General features: G+C 37.7%; 1 protein-coding gene across 1 annotated transcript in view; it reads right to left on the bottom strand.

Moving 5' to 3' along the window:
• The window catches only part of CCDC171 (coiled-coil domain containing 171), a 157,250-nt gene that overhangs the window by 32,043 nt on the left and 103,869 nt on the right, over positions 1-21,338 (bottom strand). The window contains exon 23 of the mRNA XM_064736561.1: positions 10,697-10,828. Within this exon, the coding sequence (XP_064592631.1) occupies positions 10,697-10,828 (132 nt within the window). The remainder of the gene's footprint in view (positions 1-10,696; positions 10,829-21,338) is intronic.

The raw sequence follows: 21,338 nt of genomic DNA, 5'->3' as shown, positions 1-21,338 counted from the left end.
ATTTTTCGAACTACTTCTGATGTTAATTCACCACTATTTCTTTTATCCATTTTTCAGAGTAGGGCCACTACTTGCAGTAAGGTAATTTATGAGTAATTGTGCCTATGAATGTTGGTAACAGAGAAATCATTTCCATAGTTTACAAACTCCAGAAACTATAGATGATTTCCACTATTTTCAGAACATCTGCCAATTACAATGGTGAAGCCTGGGAAAACTTCTGGAGACATTTTAGCACTGCTTCTTATACTCTTATTTTTTTTGTCCTTTTCCCTGCCAAATCTGTTTCTAAGCAGGAACAACCAGCTTACTGCTATTCTATGTGCCCTCTAGGCATAAAAGATTTATTCAATCCCACAGTCCATATCTCAAAGGAGTAAAATTTGTGGCAAGTCTCATGTGGAATAAGACAGAAAAAATTGAGCATCTAGGACAGTGACCTTTTCCAAGGTCCAGTCAAACATCACATTTTGTCATGTAGGGGAATCTCTGCTCAAAACCCAGTCCTGTGGTCTTTGGAAGCCTGTGTAAAAACTTGAGAATATAAACTTCAACTAGTAACTTTTTGCTTGCACACTATTAACCAAGAAACAAAAATATCTGAGATTGGAAAAATGGATGGAGGGAAAGTCTAGCACTATACACTGTGTCAATGGCAGGTCTCTCCCTTTAGTATTTTTCAATTAAGATGAAGAGAAAGAGGGGGATCCACCAATTGGTGCTGGTAGTGGAAAAGAACAAACAATCTGCCACTTAACAGAGAGAAATTAGAACTAAAATAGTCCTCAGGCATTAAATGTACATCATCAAATTTGTCCACACAGGTGGTAGGGATTATTCTTCTCTCCCAATCTTTAGTTTAGAACTGCTCTTTTACCAAAAAAATCCTGATGTTGAAGCAATCCAGAGGAATCTCAAGTTCTATCAAAGTTCCAGGAGGATAAACAAACTTTTGTCATTCCATGGATATTATCTTCTTAAAAGACATAGAAGATCCAATCCTTTACATATAAACTTGCCAACATGCAGGCTGTGTATCCTTATTATTCAGATTTACACAACAGTTACACATTCAGCTTATTTCCATTAATTAGAGCACTCTCCAGCTGTCTCCATTCTCTCCTCACCCCCTAATTTCTTACCACCTTTTGCATTTAACAGGGAGAATTCAAAGATGAGAGACAAGACCATAATGAAGGGAGAGTTCTAAAATCATATCATGAAATTGGGTACTGCAATGGACAAGTACTGAGTGCCCTATTTAAAACACATTAGTCCTGGCCACCTATAACACAGATGTTATGAATCCAAGAATTTGTGCTTTTCACAGTCCAATATGATGTTGGAGTTTGTGATCCTAGGATACTACCAACACATGTCACTAGACAAGCAATCAATTCAGCAAATGAAAAATCAAAACGGCAGCTTCAAAATAACTCGTTATGATTATTGCAAAATAATAATGTAAAAATAAAATTTGCAGGTAATAACATATGTGGATATATAAGCCAAAATTTATACAACCCTTTCTACCAAAAAAAACCCCAAAAAACCATTAACAACAAAACACCACCAAAATTCTCAACAAAACCCCCACCAAAATTAATTCGTGACCAATTGTTTAGGATCTGGTAAAACAAAACAGTTTAACTTTCAATCCTTTCAAAACTTACTGTCTTCAAATTTTACCTCAGTTGTATTGCTATCCCAGTCTACTTCTCCAATACATGATAAATGTGGTAATAAGAGAACAGCCTGTTTTTTATGCCTCATTTTATATTCTGAAAGATTTACTGTATAATCCTTAAGTTGCATATTCACTACTATATTTTTGTCTAACTGCTGTCACTTATATTGTCATGCAGAAGGGCAAATCAGGGTCAGTTTATATAAGCAGCATCAATCTGAAAAATCTTCATCAGTCTTTATTTCAAGGCATTATGCAAAGAAAGCTTGACATTAAGAGAGCCTTAACTGACAGCAAATGAAATCAATCAGCAAATCACTAAGCCATAATAAACTCACTCAAGTTGTGGATAACCCTTCCTCTCCCAGGTCTTTAACTACAAGGTCCACCAAAATACAGTATCTGGGCAGCAATGTCTACTGTGATTCCATTACAAAATTCTTGTTCTAATATAGTGTAATATTTAATAATTTCTTCTTCCTCTGTAAACAATTGATAAGAATAACAAGAAGACATGTTTTATAATAATGGACTACTAAACAGTTAAGCGAAAAAAAAGACTAAACAAGTCTCAGCATTTCAGCAAGAAGGTTTTTTTAATGTAAGAATAGAAAACAGTCTGGTTCTGTTTCTGTTACTTAAACATTTGTGTAATATAGTCTATTGTCTTATTAAGTTCTATTGTTTAGGCTCACTTGCTCAGCATTTTTTTAGTTTTTGAAATTAAAAGACCCAGTACAAAAAATGTGAGACTCCAGACAACTCCACTCATTCATGCATGGTCTTCACTTCATGAATTTAATTTGTAACCCACATGATTACCAACAATTAAATATCCATGCTTCTTAATGGACTTGTCTGCATTGCAATGGTACACAGTACACACTCTCTAAAAATGAGTCAAATTTACACTGTTGCTATCTGTGAAAACTACTCCTTTTCTGAAGATGTTGTGCACAGACAAACACATGCAGTTCTGAAAGACAGGATTTCTGAAGTAAAAATATCTGCCTAACAAGGTGTTATGAGAACTATATTTGATATCATCTGTGATAAAATGATGCTTTATTTTCCAATTACAGTTATTAGGAGTCCGCTCTTATTGACTGAGGCAGCTTTGGATACATATTGGGATCACCATGACTCTAGAGTAAGTTTTTTCATGAAAGGACATTGACTAGTACACAGGAAAGATGCCTCCTGCTAAAACATGCAGCAACCTGGTAGCCAGGTGAAAAAAAAAATCAGGATTACAAGCAGAAGCAAAACTAAATAAATAAACTTAGTTAATTAAGATTGTATTTTACACAGTTCTTAAAGAGCTTTTTTGCATATTAGCACAGGTAATTCCTAAGACATCACCCACATGCAACAGATATAAATATATGAAAAAGTCTATGTTGACAAAGACAGATAGTGACATGATTGCTTGATAAGGCCAAAAAAGTAAAACTTTCACTGAGAAAGGTTACTGAAAGGCTAAATGATTATACACTAACTTTGGCATTCAAGATAATAATGAAAATCATCATCTTAGCTGCAAAGTTTTTACAAAACTGATAGTGCTTACAAAAGGGGCTGGACAAGAGTTGGTAGTGTCACAGGCACAAAGAGAGTTTTCAGTAATTGATTAATTGGTGATTACAGACACTGACTTTGGTATTTATGGTCCCTAAGGCCAAGACTTAGCAGGGCTGGAGTGCCAGGGTGTTCCAGCTAACTACAACACCCTCTGAGAAGGTTCTTCATATAATCTGTCCTAATTTAGTAGGATGAAGAAAGGCAACTGAAGAAATAAAGAAGTGCTAGGGTGACTGAAAAAGTGAGGGAAAGAGGCTAACGATAAGCAGCAGAGAAAAAAGGGAAGGAGAGAGGGCCTGTATGGGAGAGGAAAAAAAGACTGCTAACAGAAATGCTGTGAAGAGGAAAGGAAGTTGAGCAGTTAAGTGGTGGAATGGAGAAACAGTGTGAAATTCAAATTATAGAAGGCAAATTTCCAACATCACTGGCAGTTAGAAGAGATCTCATTTTTTAGCATATTAAACAATATTTTCCTAATATACATTATTCTTATGTTTTAAACTAATTATACAGAATTATGGTAAAATGTCTTCCAAATATTTAGCAGCATGATACAACATATCTGGAGACATGAACCCAAATACCAGCTGAACTCTTTCATGATGATTAAATTAGAGTTCTCCACTTTATATCTCTTCAGCCTGGTTATTCAGACTTTACTTGGATGTCAATCATTGCTAAAGTCCTACACCAACTTTATTTTCCTAGATTGATGATGGCAATAGGCGAGGTTTGCAAGAAGTGTTGCCCCACTCTAATGCTTTTGAAACATTTACTTATTTATTATCAACTCAAAATGAAAGTGTAAAGTAGCAATAGCGTAATAAAGAATCACTTTTCTCTTTAAACAGTGTACTTTAGACAGCCTTGTGGTCAGTCCAGAAGCACCACATTTTGACACTAGGTATGAGAGTAGTCCTTTTGGCAAGCAGAAGAAAAAATTAGTCCTTTTGGAGATGGGAGAGCAGCCCAGCTGATAGCAGCTGCTAAACTCCTGGACAATGAAGACCCAGTTTTACTTGACAAGAAACAGCAACGTGATACCAGAGGAGGCAGCATTCTGGCCTCTATAATTCAATTGATAGTTCCTTCTCTGGTAAAACAGTGTAAAATTAAAAGTAATAAATATAAGTAAAAATAAAACACTACAAGAGTGTGCATGATGTATCTTTAAGACTCTAGAAACCATTTCTTCTTTCTGAAGTATTAAGATAATTTTCTTTTTAACAACTATGTTAATAAAAGAAAAAAAAATTTAAAACAAAAGCACAAGATTTAAAATACTAGTAATATTGTTTTTAAGCAGTTGCTCTACGATTAATTCAGCTCATTAAATCCTCTTACCAGAACTGATTTATGTTTGAAAGACAAGCCCTATGCACAGGATAAGATCTGATGACAGAATTATAATGTTATCTTTGAAATCACTTGCTTCCTCAATTTGGTAAGAACTTTTTTATTGACAAGTGAACACACAAATGAGAAAGTGTTTATTATTTGGAGGAAAATTATCAGCAGAATTATGCATATCTTTCACCATCTAATCTATCAAGCATAAATCTAAAATTAATAAACAAGTGAAAATAAATACAAATTAGGAAGCTCCTAAAACTACATTTATGTTTGTTCAATTAATTAGAAAAAGTGGACCTACAGCACAATTATATAATGCATGACTAAATCATGCATGAATGCATAAATGGGAAAAACCTACTTCTTCGTAAATTTATAGTGATTAATGCTAACACTGAATATATGTCAGTACTTGACTGTATTACTTCTAAAACTATAAGCCTTCATTTTATTACTGGTCTTTTTATTTTAAATGCCCTCAAAACACCTAAGAATGGCAAAGGAGTACATATAAATCCCAGGTTGACTTCCTAAACCTGCATGAATGGATGGATACATGCTGAAAATAGAGGGAGCAAGATGGGGCAGGTGGAAGGGAGAGGCAGAGGGACAGAAAGACTGATTCAGAGCAAGCAAGACAGAGTGGGAAAGAGGCACAGGAAGCAGAAGAGAGAGAGAGGCCCAGGCAGTGTAGCACTTAGAGACTGACTGAAGGAAAGCTCCAGAATCCGCAGTGCAGAGAGAGCAGGCATGCAGGGAGAGGGAAAGCAAGAGTGGGTGCATGTGGTCAGTGTGCACACAGCAGCAAGTGCATAGCCAGGAGCGCATGCCTGCAGTGGGGAGTATGCAGAGAGGGCACATGGACATGCAGCAGAGAGCAGGTGGCAGAGACAGACGAAAGCAGAGGCAAGACAAAGTGAAAACTTAACCATCTCAAACCCACCTAGAGAAGAGAATCACAGAATTGTTATTGCTGGAAAAGGCCTCCAATATCATCAACCCTTGACTGAACACCACCACACCAACAAACCATAGCACCAAGACCCACATCCAGCTGTTCCTTGAATGCCTGCAAAGATGGTGATTCTACCATATTCCTGGTAAGTCCATTCCAATGCCTTACCACCTTTCTGATGTTCAACATGAAACTCCACAGGCACAGTTGGAGCCTGTATCTTCTTGTCCTGTTGCTAGTTGCCTGGGAGAAGAGACTGACTACAACCTGACTATAACCTCCTTTCAGGTAGCTGTGGAGAGCAATGAGTTGCTGGAGGTTAGGACTTTTTGGGTTTTTTATTTCTCTCATGAAATTGTCTCCCATTTATTGCCTAAGAGATGTTAATGAGAATAGTTAAGAGACAAAGGATGTGGCTGGGAGGAAGAGGAAGGGCGCAGTTTGCTGCTGTCTCTTGGCTGAGGGGGTCTCTCTTGGGAAGTGCAGAGAGACCACAAGAGTTTGGCTGGGGGTGAGGGGCTGGGCCCGTGCCTCGCTCCTACAATTTCTGTGCCGGGCTGTTAGGCCAGAGGATTCGCTGCCTCCGCAGACCTTTTGTCTTTCACTACATCTCCTTTTCATGGGTGAGTGTTCACTTACAAGAGCAACTGTTGAACTGGGAGCTTTCTAACATCCGACCTCACTGGGAAGGGGACCCAATCCTTTCCTGGAGGGAGACTTTCCTGGAGGCTTGTAGCAGCTGCCTGCAGCAACCTGCCTGCCCCTCACCATCCCTGCTGTTTTCTGATGCTGCCCAGCTCTGCTGTTTTCTGCTGCTGCTTTGGGTTTTTTGCTGCACCTTAACCTGATACTCCATGCTCGCCAGGGCTTCTGCAGCTCCTGCCACGGCTCTGGAGTCTTTGTTTTGGAGTCTTTGGTGGCCACCCTAGGTGTGGCCAGTGGCTGCCTCTGCTGTTCCAGCTGGCTGCTCCGAGGGTCCTGCTGCAGTCCATTTTGCCATCCAGAGGGGCACTGGGCTCGGCTGCCACTGGGGTTGGTAAAGGAAGCCCCGTTCCGCTGGCCTGCCGCCATTGCCCGCATGAGGGGAGCGGCTGGGCTCGCGCACAGCGCCCCCTGCAGCCGCGGGGAGTCCCCGCACCCGCCCTGCCCGCCGGGAGCCAGCAGCGCCCCTGCTGGCTGCGAGCGGAACTGCACCGGCGGGGAAGGCGCCCGCGGCCCAGAGAGGGCTGGGAGCGGGTGTGGGCTCTGCTCGCTGTCAGCGCCGAGCTGCTGCTGCTGGTTTGTCTTGTTATACACACACATATACAGTAATAAAGAACTGTTATTCCTTTTCCTATATCTTCGCCTGAAAGCCCCGTAATTTCAAAGTTGTAATAATTTGGAGGGAACTGGGTTAGATTTTCCATTCAAAGGGAGTTTCCCACTTTCCTTGACAGACACCTGTCCTTTAAATCAGGACAGGAATCCTCTGAGCCTCCTTTTTCCCAAGCTACACAACACCAGCTCCTTCAGCTACTCCTCATAGGAGTTGTGCTCCAGACCCTTCTCCAGCTCTGTTGCCCTTCTCTGGACACACTCCAGCCTCTCAATGTTTGTCCTGTAGTGAGTGAGGGAGGGGCCCAGAACTGGACACAGCACTTGAGATGTGGCCTCACCAGTGCACCAGTACAGGGGGTCAATCCCTGCCCTGGCCCTGCTGGCCACACTATTGCTGATCCAGGCCAGATGCCATTGGCCTTCTTGGCCACCTGAGCACCGCTGGCTTGTATGAAGCCACTGTCAACCAGCACTCCCAGATCCTTTTCCCAGTTCTTCTCTGTGTTCAACTAGTACTTGAAGTCATGTCTTCAGATAGGTTGGATCATGCTGATAAATATTTAGAATTAATTTTAGCAGAAATCAACTATAATTCCTTTAAAATGCAACATTAACATATGTGTCTGAAGTACCTAAATTTGCTTCAAGAAGTTTCTCTCGTACCAGTTTCTACCCTTGTGTGTCTACCTCTCCAAACAGAAGAAACATAAACTTAATTACTTATACATAGACATTTAAATCCCATTGGATTTATTTGGGGGATTTATGAATTGTCTTTAGGTAATAATGCTTGGCATTAGTATCAATTACATTTTCGATGTAAAAGTAGTTGAGACAATTCAGAATTATTTTTCTGAATGCCCACTTCTTCTGTGAGCCAAAAAAGAAGAGAGTTAAGATTATTAATTAACTTTAATCCCATTCTAAAGATGTAACCCAACTGAATTGTGTATTTCCTTAAGAGCTGATAACCTCTACTGGTTAATTTAAATAGTCATCTGCCAAGCATGACTACCAGAATTAGCAATACCATTTTAGTTGCCTGTTGAACCCTATATCCTGTATTCATAGGAGGCGTCACATATGGCTCCACTTTTTCTCTCCAGTAGGAACATCAGGGCATGGCCAGACCAGCACACCTTAAATGCTGCATTCACTGTGTTACAGGTGCTTGAAAACAACAGATAATTTTTGACTTTCAAACTTCAATAACAAATAGCACAATTTTGTGACATAAATTTCTTCCCAGCAATTAAATATCAGGTGAGACTTTTTCAAAGCTATAGCAATCATATTTTAATCTTAGAGATATTACACCTTTTTCATTTTTTATCCAACTGAAGTGACGTTTTCAAACTACTATAGTAATTCTTCTGCAGTCCTCAAGAATTTAACAAATGCCTACAAATTAAGTCATACTTTCACTACTTGCATGGGGCTTTAGAAGATGCTTAGTGCAAGGATATGCTTGTTGAATAACTTAACATTTCAACCTACTACATAACTTTGCAATTTAAGAGCCATTCCATGAAGTGCAGGCTTTGGAGAAGATATACAGAATGGTGTCTCCAAATATTTTATTTCATTACCTTAAGGCTGAAACTAGAGGGTACAATTTTTTAAAAGATACATGCCACTTCCATACAATGAAGAAGCGATACATTCAGACCAATGGATATATAATTAATTATTGATCTCAATCACCTACTACAAACTGGATGCATGAATAATAAAAATAGGACAATGTCATGTTCTGTCAGTACGCAACAGTTCCAATAGCCAGTGCTTCATTCCTATCACACTGTCAAATTTAAGATCTTAATTTTTCATGCAATTAAAAAAAATATACTATCAAATACCAATAAACTTAAACTTGGGAAAAAACTGATGTCTAACACTTGTAGATAATAAGGCCTTTAACTGACTCCTACTTACCACACACTAACTATGGCAGTTCTAGAGAACATGGAGGCAAACAATTCCACTGGTTCTAAAGAGAAGTGTCCATAAAGTCATTTCTCACAGTTTACTTCATTCAAAATTACAGGATTGCTCTTAATGTAGTTTTGCATGGAATTAACATCAATTAGCTGATGCCCAGCTACAAAAGGAAAATTTCCTAAGAAAATCTTTACAGTGTGCTTAGAAAGTTATCAAAAAGGCACTATGTAACTAGAGATATGGAGAGAAGAGGAAAAGAAGCAAAAGGGAAAAGGAGAAAGGGAAGGAGGAAAGGAACCTCACAGTGATACAAACTGAACAATTGGAGCCGTTTGTGTATGCACAGAGTAACCAAGTGTAACTGAAGCTGTCAGGTAAACAAAAAGTAGGTTTACATCACTGCACTACTCGTGCAGCACATGCATTACTATGGGTATAGCACAAGTACTCTGTTCAAATGAGAAATGCAGTTTTTATACTTCTGTCTCTATTCTTAGAAATAATGACAGAATACACTATCTTGGAAATGCTTCTGCAATCACTGGAAGGTCAAAAAAGTATGTAAGTTGGGATGAGACAAAAAAAAAGAAGCAGGTATCACCAAACAGGCACCTAAATTAGAAGAGTGGTATTTAAAAGCTGGTGATTTCTGTGACAGCTTCTTAAAGATGCACCTGTGGAGCTTTTTGTGCAGCTTTAAAAGTGATCATCAGTGTATGGGGAAGCATTTGCAACCTACCCTCCGCCAGAGACGTACAGCTATGCGTCCTAAGGTGCACAGGAATCTCATGCAGTTGCATATTATTACTTTATTATGGAAACATGATAATACACACATAACTTAAATATTTTTCGTATTGAAAGAAATGCATGCAAAAAGGCAACAGTGAAAAATTTCCAGTTTAGCCCTTCTTGAATGTTTTGTTTTGTGATGCTGTTCCTGAAATTATATACTGCATCTAGAACTGAAAATCTACAAAAAATTTAAAAAGGTTACTACAGAAAAGTATACACATTATGCAACATTTTCATTTCCTAATATCTGTGCACTTTACTTGACTACCTTTACTCTCTCTGATTTAGATAGAAGAACACAACGAAAGAAATATGTACTCACTCTGCCTTTTGTTCTCTCACTGGGAAAATGAAATATTCTGCTTTTAACAATAATGCATTCTGCACAGCTATAAAGACTAAGGCATAGTTTGTAGAGAAGACATAACAAACTTAGAAACAATAAGGAGGCATTGCCCAGAATCCATTTTTACATCTGAAGATGTGTACATTTTTAGTTAATTTCTCTTTTTTCCCCCAGTTTCCTCCTAATAAAATTAGTATTTTGAAACACATAAATATTTAAACCTACATAAACAAAACATCTCCTGTACTAAAATATTCCAAAGAGAAGTTTCTTCTAAATTATGAGTGCTGAAGATCACTGTTAATTCTAACACTGAAATAAGAAAAAATCTGATAATGACCAAGTAGCAGCATAAAACCTTGCCTCCCCTCCCTGGTTTTTAATTTCTACTTGTCTTGCTTAAATTAAGCAGAGAAAGGGGGGTGGGATAGAGTGATATTAATTTTCAAATAGATAGAGTGATATTAATTTTCAAATACAGAATTTGTGGTTTTCCATGGTCATATCCCTGTGAGTTATTTAACATTATATCAGCCAAATAAAAAGTTCACATCATCTCTGAAATACCACATCCAACAGTATATATGAAAATTACTTCTCTTTCAACTGTTGACTACATTAGTTTTGAAGCATTTTCTTCTCCACATATTCAGAGCAGTCTAGCTTCTTGTTCTCAGTTGCAAAAATGAAAACAAGAAACAGGATTATTTTAGACTCTAACCTGAAATGCTGCAGCCTCTGGCCTGCCCTTCAGCCCTTCCTCTGAAAAGGTCTCCAGGTGCAGTTTGGGTAGCTCCAGGGTGAAGTCATTCGTGGCTGCTGCAGTACACAGCAGCAAGGCCTGATCTCTGACCTAAAGGGAAAAAAACAGCATCAATGGTAATTCCCCTTCAGACACATTAACTGGGATGAACTGGGTCCCCTTGAGCCCACTGAGTGGACTTGCATTGATCGCTGGACCTGAAATCCATGAATAAATTTAGGACTAATTGATTTTTCGTTGCAAATAAATCTCTAATTCAGAGTGCTGGGAGAGAATGTTAAGAAGAAAAAGCATCTTCCCCTGGTCTGAAATGAGAAGAAAAGACACCAAGGGCTCTGTAGCCCAGGTGGCGTATACATTTCACAGATCTGTTGGCTGCAAAAACCTCGTAAGAAAAGAAACAGTAATTGTACTGTTGTACTGTAATTGTACTTCTAACTTAAGCAAATATAAGCTGTGAAATTAAAAAGTTCATGTGATCACGTCAATGAGAAGCTGGCATGTGAGTTCTGTCTACTCTGGTATCAATCCTCCAGACTAAGGTTCATTTGGAAACAACTCAGTCAAAAGTCAAAATTAAATGAATAATCCACAAATAAAGCAAAACGAACTAACCTGCAGCTTTCCAATTAAAAACGGGGGGAGGGGGTGGGGAGCGGGAGGAAGAAAGAGCCGCTGCTTTTTGCGGGCTGGGTGCGGGCGGCACTCGGGCCCTGCGCGGGCTCCATGCCTTCGGCGCGGCTCCCCGGCTCGGCACAAAGCGCAGGCCGCCCCTGGCCGCGCGCGCCGTTGGTGTCGCAGTGCCACCTGCCGGCCGCGCGCGGCAGCGCCGCCCGCGCTTTTGTCCTCGGGCCCGGCGCGGCGGGAACGCCGGAGCGCTCCGGGCAGGGAGCGCCGCGCTGCCCTGCCCATCGCGACATGTCCGTGCGTCCGTCTGCCCCCGCGGACCCGCCGCCGCGCGCATGAAACGCGCGCCTTCCGCAGCCACACCACTTATGCTCGCACGCCGTATGATGCCACACACCCAATTTTCATTCTATTTAGTACAAAATTTACAATGTCCGCCTCCTGGAGATTCCAGTAGTCAGATTATAGTCTAATACAAACGGATAGACTCACATACAAATATATGTTAGTACAAACGAATAGATTAAATCCATTCATTTGGCATACACTGCGTCTGTTGAGTAGCAATAGTGAGTACTGAAAAAAAAAATTACTGTTCTAATGACCTAATACACAGTCTAATACTAAAACACACACTAAATATATTCTAAAACATATACTGGATATATTCTAAATACATATAAATCAACAGATATACCATTTACTAAGTACTATTTTAACAAATGTCAGGGTTTTTTAAAGTCTGCTTTGCCCACAAGAATGCACTGAACATGAATTAAAACATAAATCTATTCATTTAAATTCCAGATTACTTTTCTGTAACCACTTACAAAATTAGATTCTTGTAAAATCTTGATTATGAGTGAACAGATTTCAAATAATAGCAGAGCCTTTGAAATCTGCTCTGATTGAAAGAAGCATGTGCAAATCTACTGATACAAAGAAGAAGAGATTTTATTTTATTCGTTCCTCTGTTCTGTGGGAATAGGGAGCCCTACATTTCCCAAGTTGACCTAAAGAATTCCTGTCAATACCTGTGGCTGCCAAACATATGCACTATGATGCAATTTTTATAACAGGAAAGGTCCTCTACACATTTTTTGCACACATAGTGCACTAGGTTCAGGATACACAGTCCTGTGGAACAAACATACTCTCTAGAGTGTTCTGTCAGCATGTGTAATTCTGGTCAGATGTTAACCTTGCTGAAGATAACAAAATACATTGCTTTAAATACACACACATGCACACACACACACACACACACGCCACACACACACACACCTGATTTACATTTTTATAGCTTATATACACAGCAACTTTTCAGTGTCTTTGCTGCCAGTATGCACACAGATAAAAGAAAACATTAATGTGGATTAAGGTACTAAGAATTTATCAACATCAAACCACCAGTGTTTTGCCTTCTACCCTTCTGAACCGTAGTCAATAGATCTAAATATTTTACTGCACCCTGGCCAATTCATTGTTTGATGTTTAAAAACTCAAACAGAATCAAAGAAAATTTATTAAATTTCAGCCCCCAAATGAGATACTATTAGCTTTGAAAGTCAAGTTTAACTGCGATATTGATGATTCTCTTTTTTCTGTGACAAAATTCACAAGGGAAATCCCTATGTCAAAGTACAAAAGCAGATTGCTAATACTAGGGGGAAAAAAACAATGTATAAGCAATGTAGGTATAATATATACACAATACAGACAGTAGAAGTCCTTTTAACCCTATTAGTTTCAAACTCTCTATTTCAGTATTGGGGTCTGACACTCACTGAACAATAAAATATAAACCCCATTTTTAAAATGGCTGCATTGTGGTGTACAAATGCCATTAATACCACTGCATCAGAAAAGTATGCTTCTTAAAGAGAAGGAAATATTTAAAAAATTTTATATGAGGATTCACAATTAAAAAACAAACCAAATACTTTTTTGTGTTTGTAAATACTTAGATTGCAGAGAATACATCTCATTATCAGTATGCATACCGAGAAACTGAAAATTAATACAAACTTTTTCTTTTGCAAAATCCTCATGAGGGTTCAGGAAAATTCTAAGAACAAAAGACTGGGTGTATGCTGTACAAATATACTATACTGTTTCACTAGAAGTGAAAACATTCCAAGCTGCCTACCTATTCAAGGACTGGAAAGTGATGATGGTCATGCCTGCATGGACTCATGTTGGAGAGACCAGATCTGTATGAAATCTTAGTAAAAAACTAATTTAATAACTTCTGTCTATTGGCTTTTTGAGATCCAGAAAGAAACAAGAGGAATTGGTAAATTGTATTTATTTCCTCATTTTCTAATGTAGTAAAAACAGTACTCACATATAAACTTACATTACAAAACCATGAGGCAAAGATAAAATGGGTAATTTAATTTCTTTTTTAAAAGAGGGTATTTTTGGAAGCTCAACAGGCAAAAGAACCATCCTATGCAGCTAATTTAAAATGCAATTTTTAGAGCTTTTTTGTATTTAATGACATTTTTTTTTTCTTACATATGAACTCTAAAGCAAGACCATTTTGTCCAAAATGTCTCCTGAGGCTAGAGAGCTTTATGTTAAAATCTAAAACAACTAATCAGCTAATCAGGCTTATTGCAATGATGAAAAATGTCTAAAACCAGTTTCATTTCCCTGTATTCTAAAATTATATAAATTTCTATTTATCCATTGTTAGTGAAGGTTTTGGACATTTCTGATTTTCGTAAACATAATTTTATCTGAGATTGGGAGAAGTTTCAAGAGTGATTTTAGAGTATAGTTAAGTACCGTGACAGCATGCTTCTAAATATGATCATTACATTTTTCAGTTTAGACATATATAAATACTATATATGAAAACAGGCAAAATCACAAATCCACCCTCTACTACAATACTCATAGCACTTTAAAATAAAGAAGAGTGACTTATGACAGTGTTTAACTTTTTAATTAATTAGGAGAGCAACAAAGAAGACAACACTATAGCCACTCAATTTAAAATCAATAAAGTACTCATTAATTCAGATCAAAGCTGAAACTGAATAATAAACTGAAGTTACGTTATTGACTGAGCCAAGGTGTAGAATTTGATGGGCTAATTCTACATGTCCAAAAATGAACTTTAAAATTTTCTACTGCTCAAGATAATAGTAGTTTTGTCTGCAGTCCCCTCTAGTGCTTACATTGGTTTTTCTGTGCACATTTTGATGTGGTATATCCAGTTATGCCAATAGAGACATGATACTAAATGCTGGGAAGTTGTAAATGGTATTAGAATGTGCTCAGCCTTCCTAATGTTTTTTCCCAGTTGCTATCTGACTGGTACAACAAACCCAAGATTTTAGTTTTTATTTTGTTCCTAATTCAATGCTTTCTTATGGTGAAAATAAAATAAAATAATTTATGGATTTAAACTTCACAATGTAAGCTATATATGAGAATATTTTATAAGTTCAAAGTTCACTAACTCTACATTATAAGTACTTATTTTTACACTAATTTTTCTTTTCTACTACTTTTTAAATAGCATATTATCTGCAATTTAAAGAGCAGAACAAGATCTACTGTGATTTGGTGATAAGTGAATGGAAAATAGTGATTTAATCTGTTTGTCTAAGATCACCATATTGCTGATACAACTGCAAATACAGAAATCATTCTAAGAGTACAAGCAAAAGGGTTTCTACCACACTGCTATGTGTTCTGCATGTGACATACAACAGATAAAAATGAGTTTGGAACATTTTAAGTAGAACAAAGCAGTTTGAATGCAAATCTTAGTCTTAACCACAGTCTTGCAAGTCTGTGGCTGATTTAGCTGCATAGTGTCCGTACCTCCAGGGCAGCATGTTGAGTGGGGGCCATATTACACAGGTTTTAAACATGCACACATACCGGACACAGTCCTTTGCCAAGGGAAGCATTTTAACAGAAATAAGTTGCATAGTAACTGCTTTGAATGGGCAAGTCTTTGTTATAGTGTTATACAAATGATTATAGAACTAAGAAAAATAATATTTTATACATTGTTGGATAGAATTAAACCTTCATGAACACTTCTTATTTTTTTTCACATTTAATATGAATTGCTGAAGTTTTCTTACTCTATATTAAAAATACAAATTAATATACAGGAAGAAGTTCCCCCAACAATAATACTGAATAGTCTTGGTAACAGTAGTTCTTCAAGTAAGTTGCTGATACAGATTATTTTCCTCAGGATACATTCTAATACTTGGGGCTCTCTAGAAAACCTAAAAAAGTGATCAATCTAAGTGTGATCCATTTAATGGAATACAGACCCCAAATTATTTGCTGCAGGATTTGGCACAAGTAATATCCAAAGAAGTACCTCCCACAGCACCCTGTCAGATCATAGAGTAAATCTGTTAATATTGGTTGCTGTTGATACCAGTCTGAGCCTGCTCTGAAAGTAAGGAAATTACTACAAAAAGTGTATATTCATCTTATTGAATGAGGGCCTATATAATTTCAGATACAATATTTTCCATCAGGATGTTTCAGCAACCAAGGATCACTCCAGAAGTCAAAAGATTGCCTGTGACAAGTCTGTGACAAGACTGCGTATCTTAAACTGAAGGCACTTTAAATCAAGCACCTAAAAACTGGGAAATTATAGACACAACTAGAGAGACAATGAGGTGCGGGATGGTATTTGGAACCAAATTTGTCGATTGAACTGCAAAAACACTGCATCAAACCTTTATTTTTTTTTTTCCCAGAGAGGGATAAAAACCAAACTACACCAAATCACAACATATTTTGCTCAGAAAAGAATGTCTTATAGGACAGAAAGGGAAACAGTTTAATGGATACTTGTTACATCACAGTTAGGTTTGAGTCATCACTAAAAGCCATCAGATCATTGCACATGCACTCATCAAAAGAAATATGTCCTCAAGTCCACTTCTGTTGATAGTGGAGGTTTAAACAGATTTTGATATACCTTAGTGTAAGTGGCCATACATTACTGCAATTAGTTATACCCAATATTTACCTCAATACAATAACTACAGAACTACTGAAAATCTCTGTATTAGCATACTGATTCAGTGACTGTGCTTTCTGATTACTGCTATACAAATTTGTATTTAATTACAAAACAAGCCATTTCACAGGTGCTTTCTAAGAGAGCATTAATTACTGAATAAGAGTGTTTGTGTAAAGGAGATATATCTCATAAAATTGATGTTTTGGGTGTGCTTTACTTTTTTTTTTTTTTTTTTTTTTTTTTTTTTTTACTTTTTTTTCCTCCCTTCAGGACTAGTCAAGATTATGGCAATTAATTTGCAGAGCAGACTACCATCCCAGTCTTACCTATCAGATTAATTCAAGCTTTCTGATATTACTACATACACACACTGCATGGTCAGTTGAATAAGATATTAATTTGATCCACAGTTGGTTTTTTGCAAATGTTGACCACGGCACCTAAGCTTCTCTATAGCTGCAAGATGTGCACTACAATACATCCCCTATGAAAAGGTTTCAGTGACCTTGGGCTGAAAATGAACCTATGTCGGGAGAAAATAACCGTTAATGTAGTCAATAATTCCACAGTTCTCAAAACAAGGATTTCTCTTTACTGAAGGCAAATTATATATAAGTATTCAGCCTTTAAAAAAACCCAAAACAAACAAACAAAAAACCAAAAAACCCCACCTCCACCAACAAAAAAAAAAAAACAAAACCAAACAAACAATCTACCCAAAATAAAATCAAAAAATCACCTTAAAACCAACAAAGAAAACCAAAATATAGAAACAAATATATCCTGAAATTAGTTACTTAGATACATCCAAACTGAAAACAGTTAAGCACATGGATATGACATTCGGTAATGTCTTATCTTTACTTTGTGAAGGTTTTTAAATCCCTCTTGAGCTGGAGTACCATTTTTAGCTTGGCTAGGTCAGAATGACACTGAACAATATGAGTGATGACACACTAGACAGCTATATGGACAGGGTTGTCATCAGCAAGCCAGCTGTGCTAACACCTGTATGTCCTGCACAACTGATCTTTAGGAACACGGATCAAGAAAGTCAGATTGCTAGGAGGGGAAACAAAAGTCATTCATCAAACACTGAAATTAGGAAGCGCTCATTTGAGATGCAGGAGGAGAAAAAGTAATATTTTTATTGCACATTTTTCTTATTACAGAGAAATAATAGCTGGTTTTCTACTGCAAACTTCTTACAGAAATTATTTAGAATTTTAACAACCTAATTGGGTTTTCTTGGTGATTGTTTTGCACGTACACATACTCACTGTTTCAATAGGCTTGTGATAGGGCCAGTTGAGAACAACCCAGGACCACAGTGATGGACAGACTTTGAGCACACATATAAAGCAGGCTTCACACTTAATATTCATGTGTCTAACACACAGATAAACCATCTTGGGAGTGTCGTTAGGTTAGGCAAAAAAGAATTAAGTTGGGATCTCTAAAATGAGGGCTTTTAAATCATTATTGAGATAACTAAATAATATGATGTACTATAGATCCCAGTTTACTGAGAGAAACGTGGCTGATCAGTATACCTGAATGTGTCAGGTCATATCTACTGCAGTCTGACAGAGACAGCTAACTTAAGTCTCATAAGTGTTCTCTTCTTCCAGGACCTGATCAATTTGTGGTCTCGCTGCTGCAACTAACAATTATTGCCACTTACACTTGAGTGTTTTTTCCGATGTAGTCACTTGTATATGGACTTAAACCTATTGCAAATTAATTCCTTGCAGGCCATAAAACTGTCATCATAAGGAAATGCATTTGATTACTATGGACCACATCAGAAATAACAACCTACTGCTACAACCTTACTAATTCTCAAGTATTCAATGGCCTCACCCCATCTCCAACTGTATTATATGTGCTGTATTATAAAAACCCAAACATTAAATTAGATAAAGAAATATAGTTCTGTCTTTGTATTTTAAAAAAATATATTATGGGACGGATGATACAGTGTTCATATTTTTTTCAATGATAGAGTCATGGGACCCAGATCTCATAAGCAGTTTAGGGGCATTTCAAAGGAGACAACAGGGGTCGCAGCGAGGCAATGAAACACAACAGTGGATGGATTTCAAGGCATGACTGCTGACACATCTGCATGGAAGTTGTTCTGCTAGCTAGCATATGAACCTTTCAATCAGCAGAAATGAAATGCACTACAGAAGTGGACAAAGAATAATTCTTCTCTCCAAGTGCCAGAAGGAAAGGAGCACACTGGATAGGTGCTTTGATTCCAAAGTGATCAAAGCACTGGTGTGCTGGTGTGTCCCAAGTGTCAGAATGCGTAGGTTGCTAACTGTGGTATTGGGAAAAACAGTGAGCATGTTGTATTTAATTAATCTGCTAAAACAGCCAAATCCTAAGCAGCCAGGACAGACTACGATAGACTAAACTTGTCAAGATTTTGATAGCTAAGAGTACAAGGAAAAACAAAAAATTTTCTGTCACTTTGAAGACTGGCTCACTAGAATGACTTCTCATGGTGGTGTATAGCACAGGCTATATGCAGAGAACAGAGATTTAGGCAGGTTGAAAAGGAGGCAGCTATAGCAGTGTACCAGGTGCAGTCTCTGTGAGGACGGATGCGTGCAGGACAAAGTGGGTTCTAGACACCTCTGGCTCCTGACCCACCACAGGTCACAGCTACGCCCCACAGCTCTGCTGGCAGCCCCTCTGTGAAAATGAATTTAAGAATGAGAAAAACCCATCACACAGGAAGAGAAGGAGGGAACAAAAATATTGAATATCTAAGTCAAAAAGAAGTGAAGCAGAAACACTTCAGGCACTGGATTAGGTATTTCCTCATAGCACAGAGAGAGGGCTGTGTTGGGGCATATCCACACCATATTCCATGAAGGATCCCCTTCCAGAGGAGGTCGAGGAAATCCTTCAGAATAGTTCCCAAAGGAATTAATATCCATGGAGAGCCCATGCCGAAACAGATATTCTTGAAAGATGGCAGCCCACATGGAGAGCCCACAGTGATGCAGGGAAACAGCATGAGGAGGTTGGAGCTGCAGAGAGGAGTGGGTGTGGACTGACTGCAAACGCCTGCACCTCACAACTTGTGAGCAGAGCAGTCACAAGTGAAGCTGAGATTAAAAGGCAGGGTAATGCTAATTTTGAAATTGTTTCTACCTCTCCAAATCTACTTCAAAAAATAAATTAAAATAGTTTTCCCAGGTCAGCTGTTTTACCTGTGATGATAACTACTATACAATGTCTCTATCTAGATCTCAATCCTGTTTTGTCTCCCTGTCCTCTAGAGGAGGACTGAGAGACCATCTGGGTGGGCATCTGGCTTGCTGGCCAAGGCTAATCCAAAAAAGCACTCAAACTGAAAAGCAATACAAGGGGAAGCTGAAGATTTCAGCAGAGATAGTGTAAAATTATTTCTTCCTCTGATGGGATTACAGGATCACAGAATATTCTGAGCTGGAAGGGACCCACAAAGATCATGAAGTCCACTTTTAAATCACTGGCCCATACAAGGATTGCACCCACAACAGTGGAATTATTACCATAACTAATAGATGATTAACTACACATTAAAGAATCTAGTAATGGAAATGAAGAGATTTAATATCTCTTACCTGTTTATACAACCAGAATATTAAGAAATCAAGAGGAAATTAATAATGGAACACAGTTTATCAGCAAGCATAACAAGGATTTATTTTATTACAAAAAATAACCTCAACGTTTTGAGAGGAAAGTGTTTCAAGAAATAACTTATTTTTCATACATAAAAAAAGGACTGCCCATGGGTTTTAAAATAAGACATGTTCTTAATAAGACACGTTCTTATTTTTCGTTTTATTAGAAGACATTTTAAGAAAACTTTCTATGTTTGAACTTCAAGTAGATAGAATTTCCTTTCATCACTCTTTCAGTAAAATTTTATTTATTTCTGTTATCATTTTGCTATTACCTTCTGGTCATCTTCAGTATTTGAGAATAAAACTGAACCAAACCATAATCCTCTTGAGGTCTCTGTTTGTCCTTGGCAATATTATGTTTTGATTTTTTTTGTTAAAACATTCACTTTGCATTTAGGTATTTGTCCATAATATTTAGATGGTATAAGATGAAGAAAGATCTCTTATATTATCAGGAACTTTTGTGGAAATAATTCAGCTCCAGGCATAGGATAAAGATAGCTATGTGACAAGACCCAGGGTAAGACAAAAAATAACCTTCTAAAGAACATCTTGTAATTTATGAAGGACAGGAAACTAATTGCTAAAAATATTTTCTTTCTTAGCATATCCAGTGCTCAAGTTCTTCAATGGTTATGCTTCATAAATATTCACGAAGATTAAAAAGATAGCTCCACAATGGTCTTGAAAGAATCACTCTGGGCACAAGCATGCCCAGGCACTTTTTGACAAAGTCAAATGTATGATACTAGATGTTTCATCCACTCATAGTGCAGGGCAGAAAGTGGTGTAAATTATCTCTGGTCCAGGGGCATATTAGAAGCACACACAGAGATTATTTCCCTTGGCTCTGATTTGTCCTGCTTTTGTTTGCAGAATGTTACACCCCTATATACCCAAAGGCAGATGATCTAGTACGCACATAGTTGACTTCTGGAATTATTGAAGGGATAGAATATGGAGAGGAATGAGGCTACTTTAATGGATCAGAATACACTGTCTTATCCTGAGTCTAACTAAGATTACTAAGGATGTCTGAAAAATCCCTCTGAGATCTATAGGTAAAAATTTAGCATTATGAATTAATAATACAGATCCTGAAGTGATACAGTGGAATTTTGTGGATATTTGCTGATGAATACATCAACACAGAAATATCAAAACCTTCAATTTCAAACTCCTGTAAGTAAAGCTGCAGTTACTAGTAGTACTTCAGTTGATTCTGAACTTTACCCATTTTCTTTTGATGTCTTTCTTAAAACAAAAG

Source organism: Zonotrichia leucophrys, chromosome Z (assembly GCF_028769735.1).
Source record: "Zonotrichia leucophrys gambelii isolate GWCS_2022_RI chromosome Z, RI_Zleu_2.0, whole genome shotgun sequence".
Taxonomy (NCBI): domain Eukaryota; kingdom Metazoa; phylum Chordata; class Aves; order Passeriformes; family Passerellidae; genus Zonotrichia; species Zonotrichia leucophrys.
The sequence above is the reverse complement of the archived record's forward strand: the minus strand, read 5'-3'. Positions and strand labels throughout refer to the sequence as shown.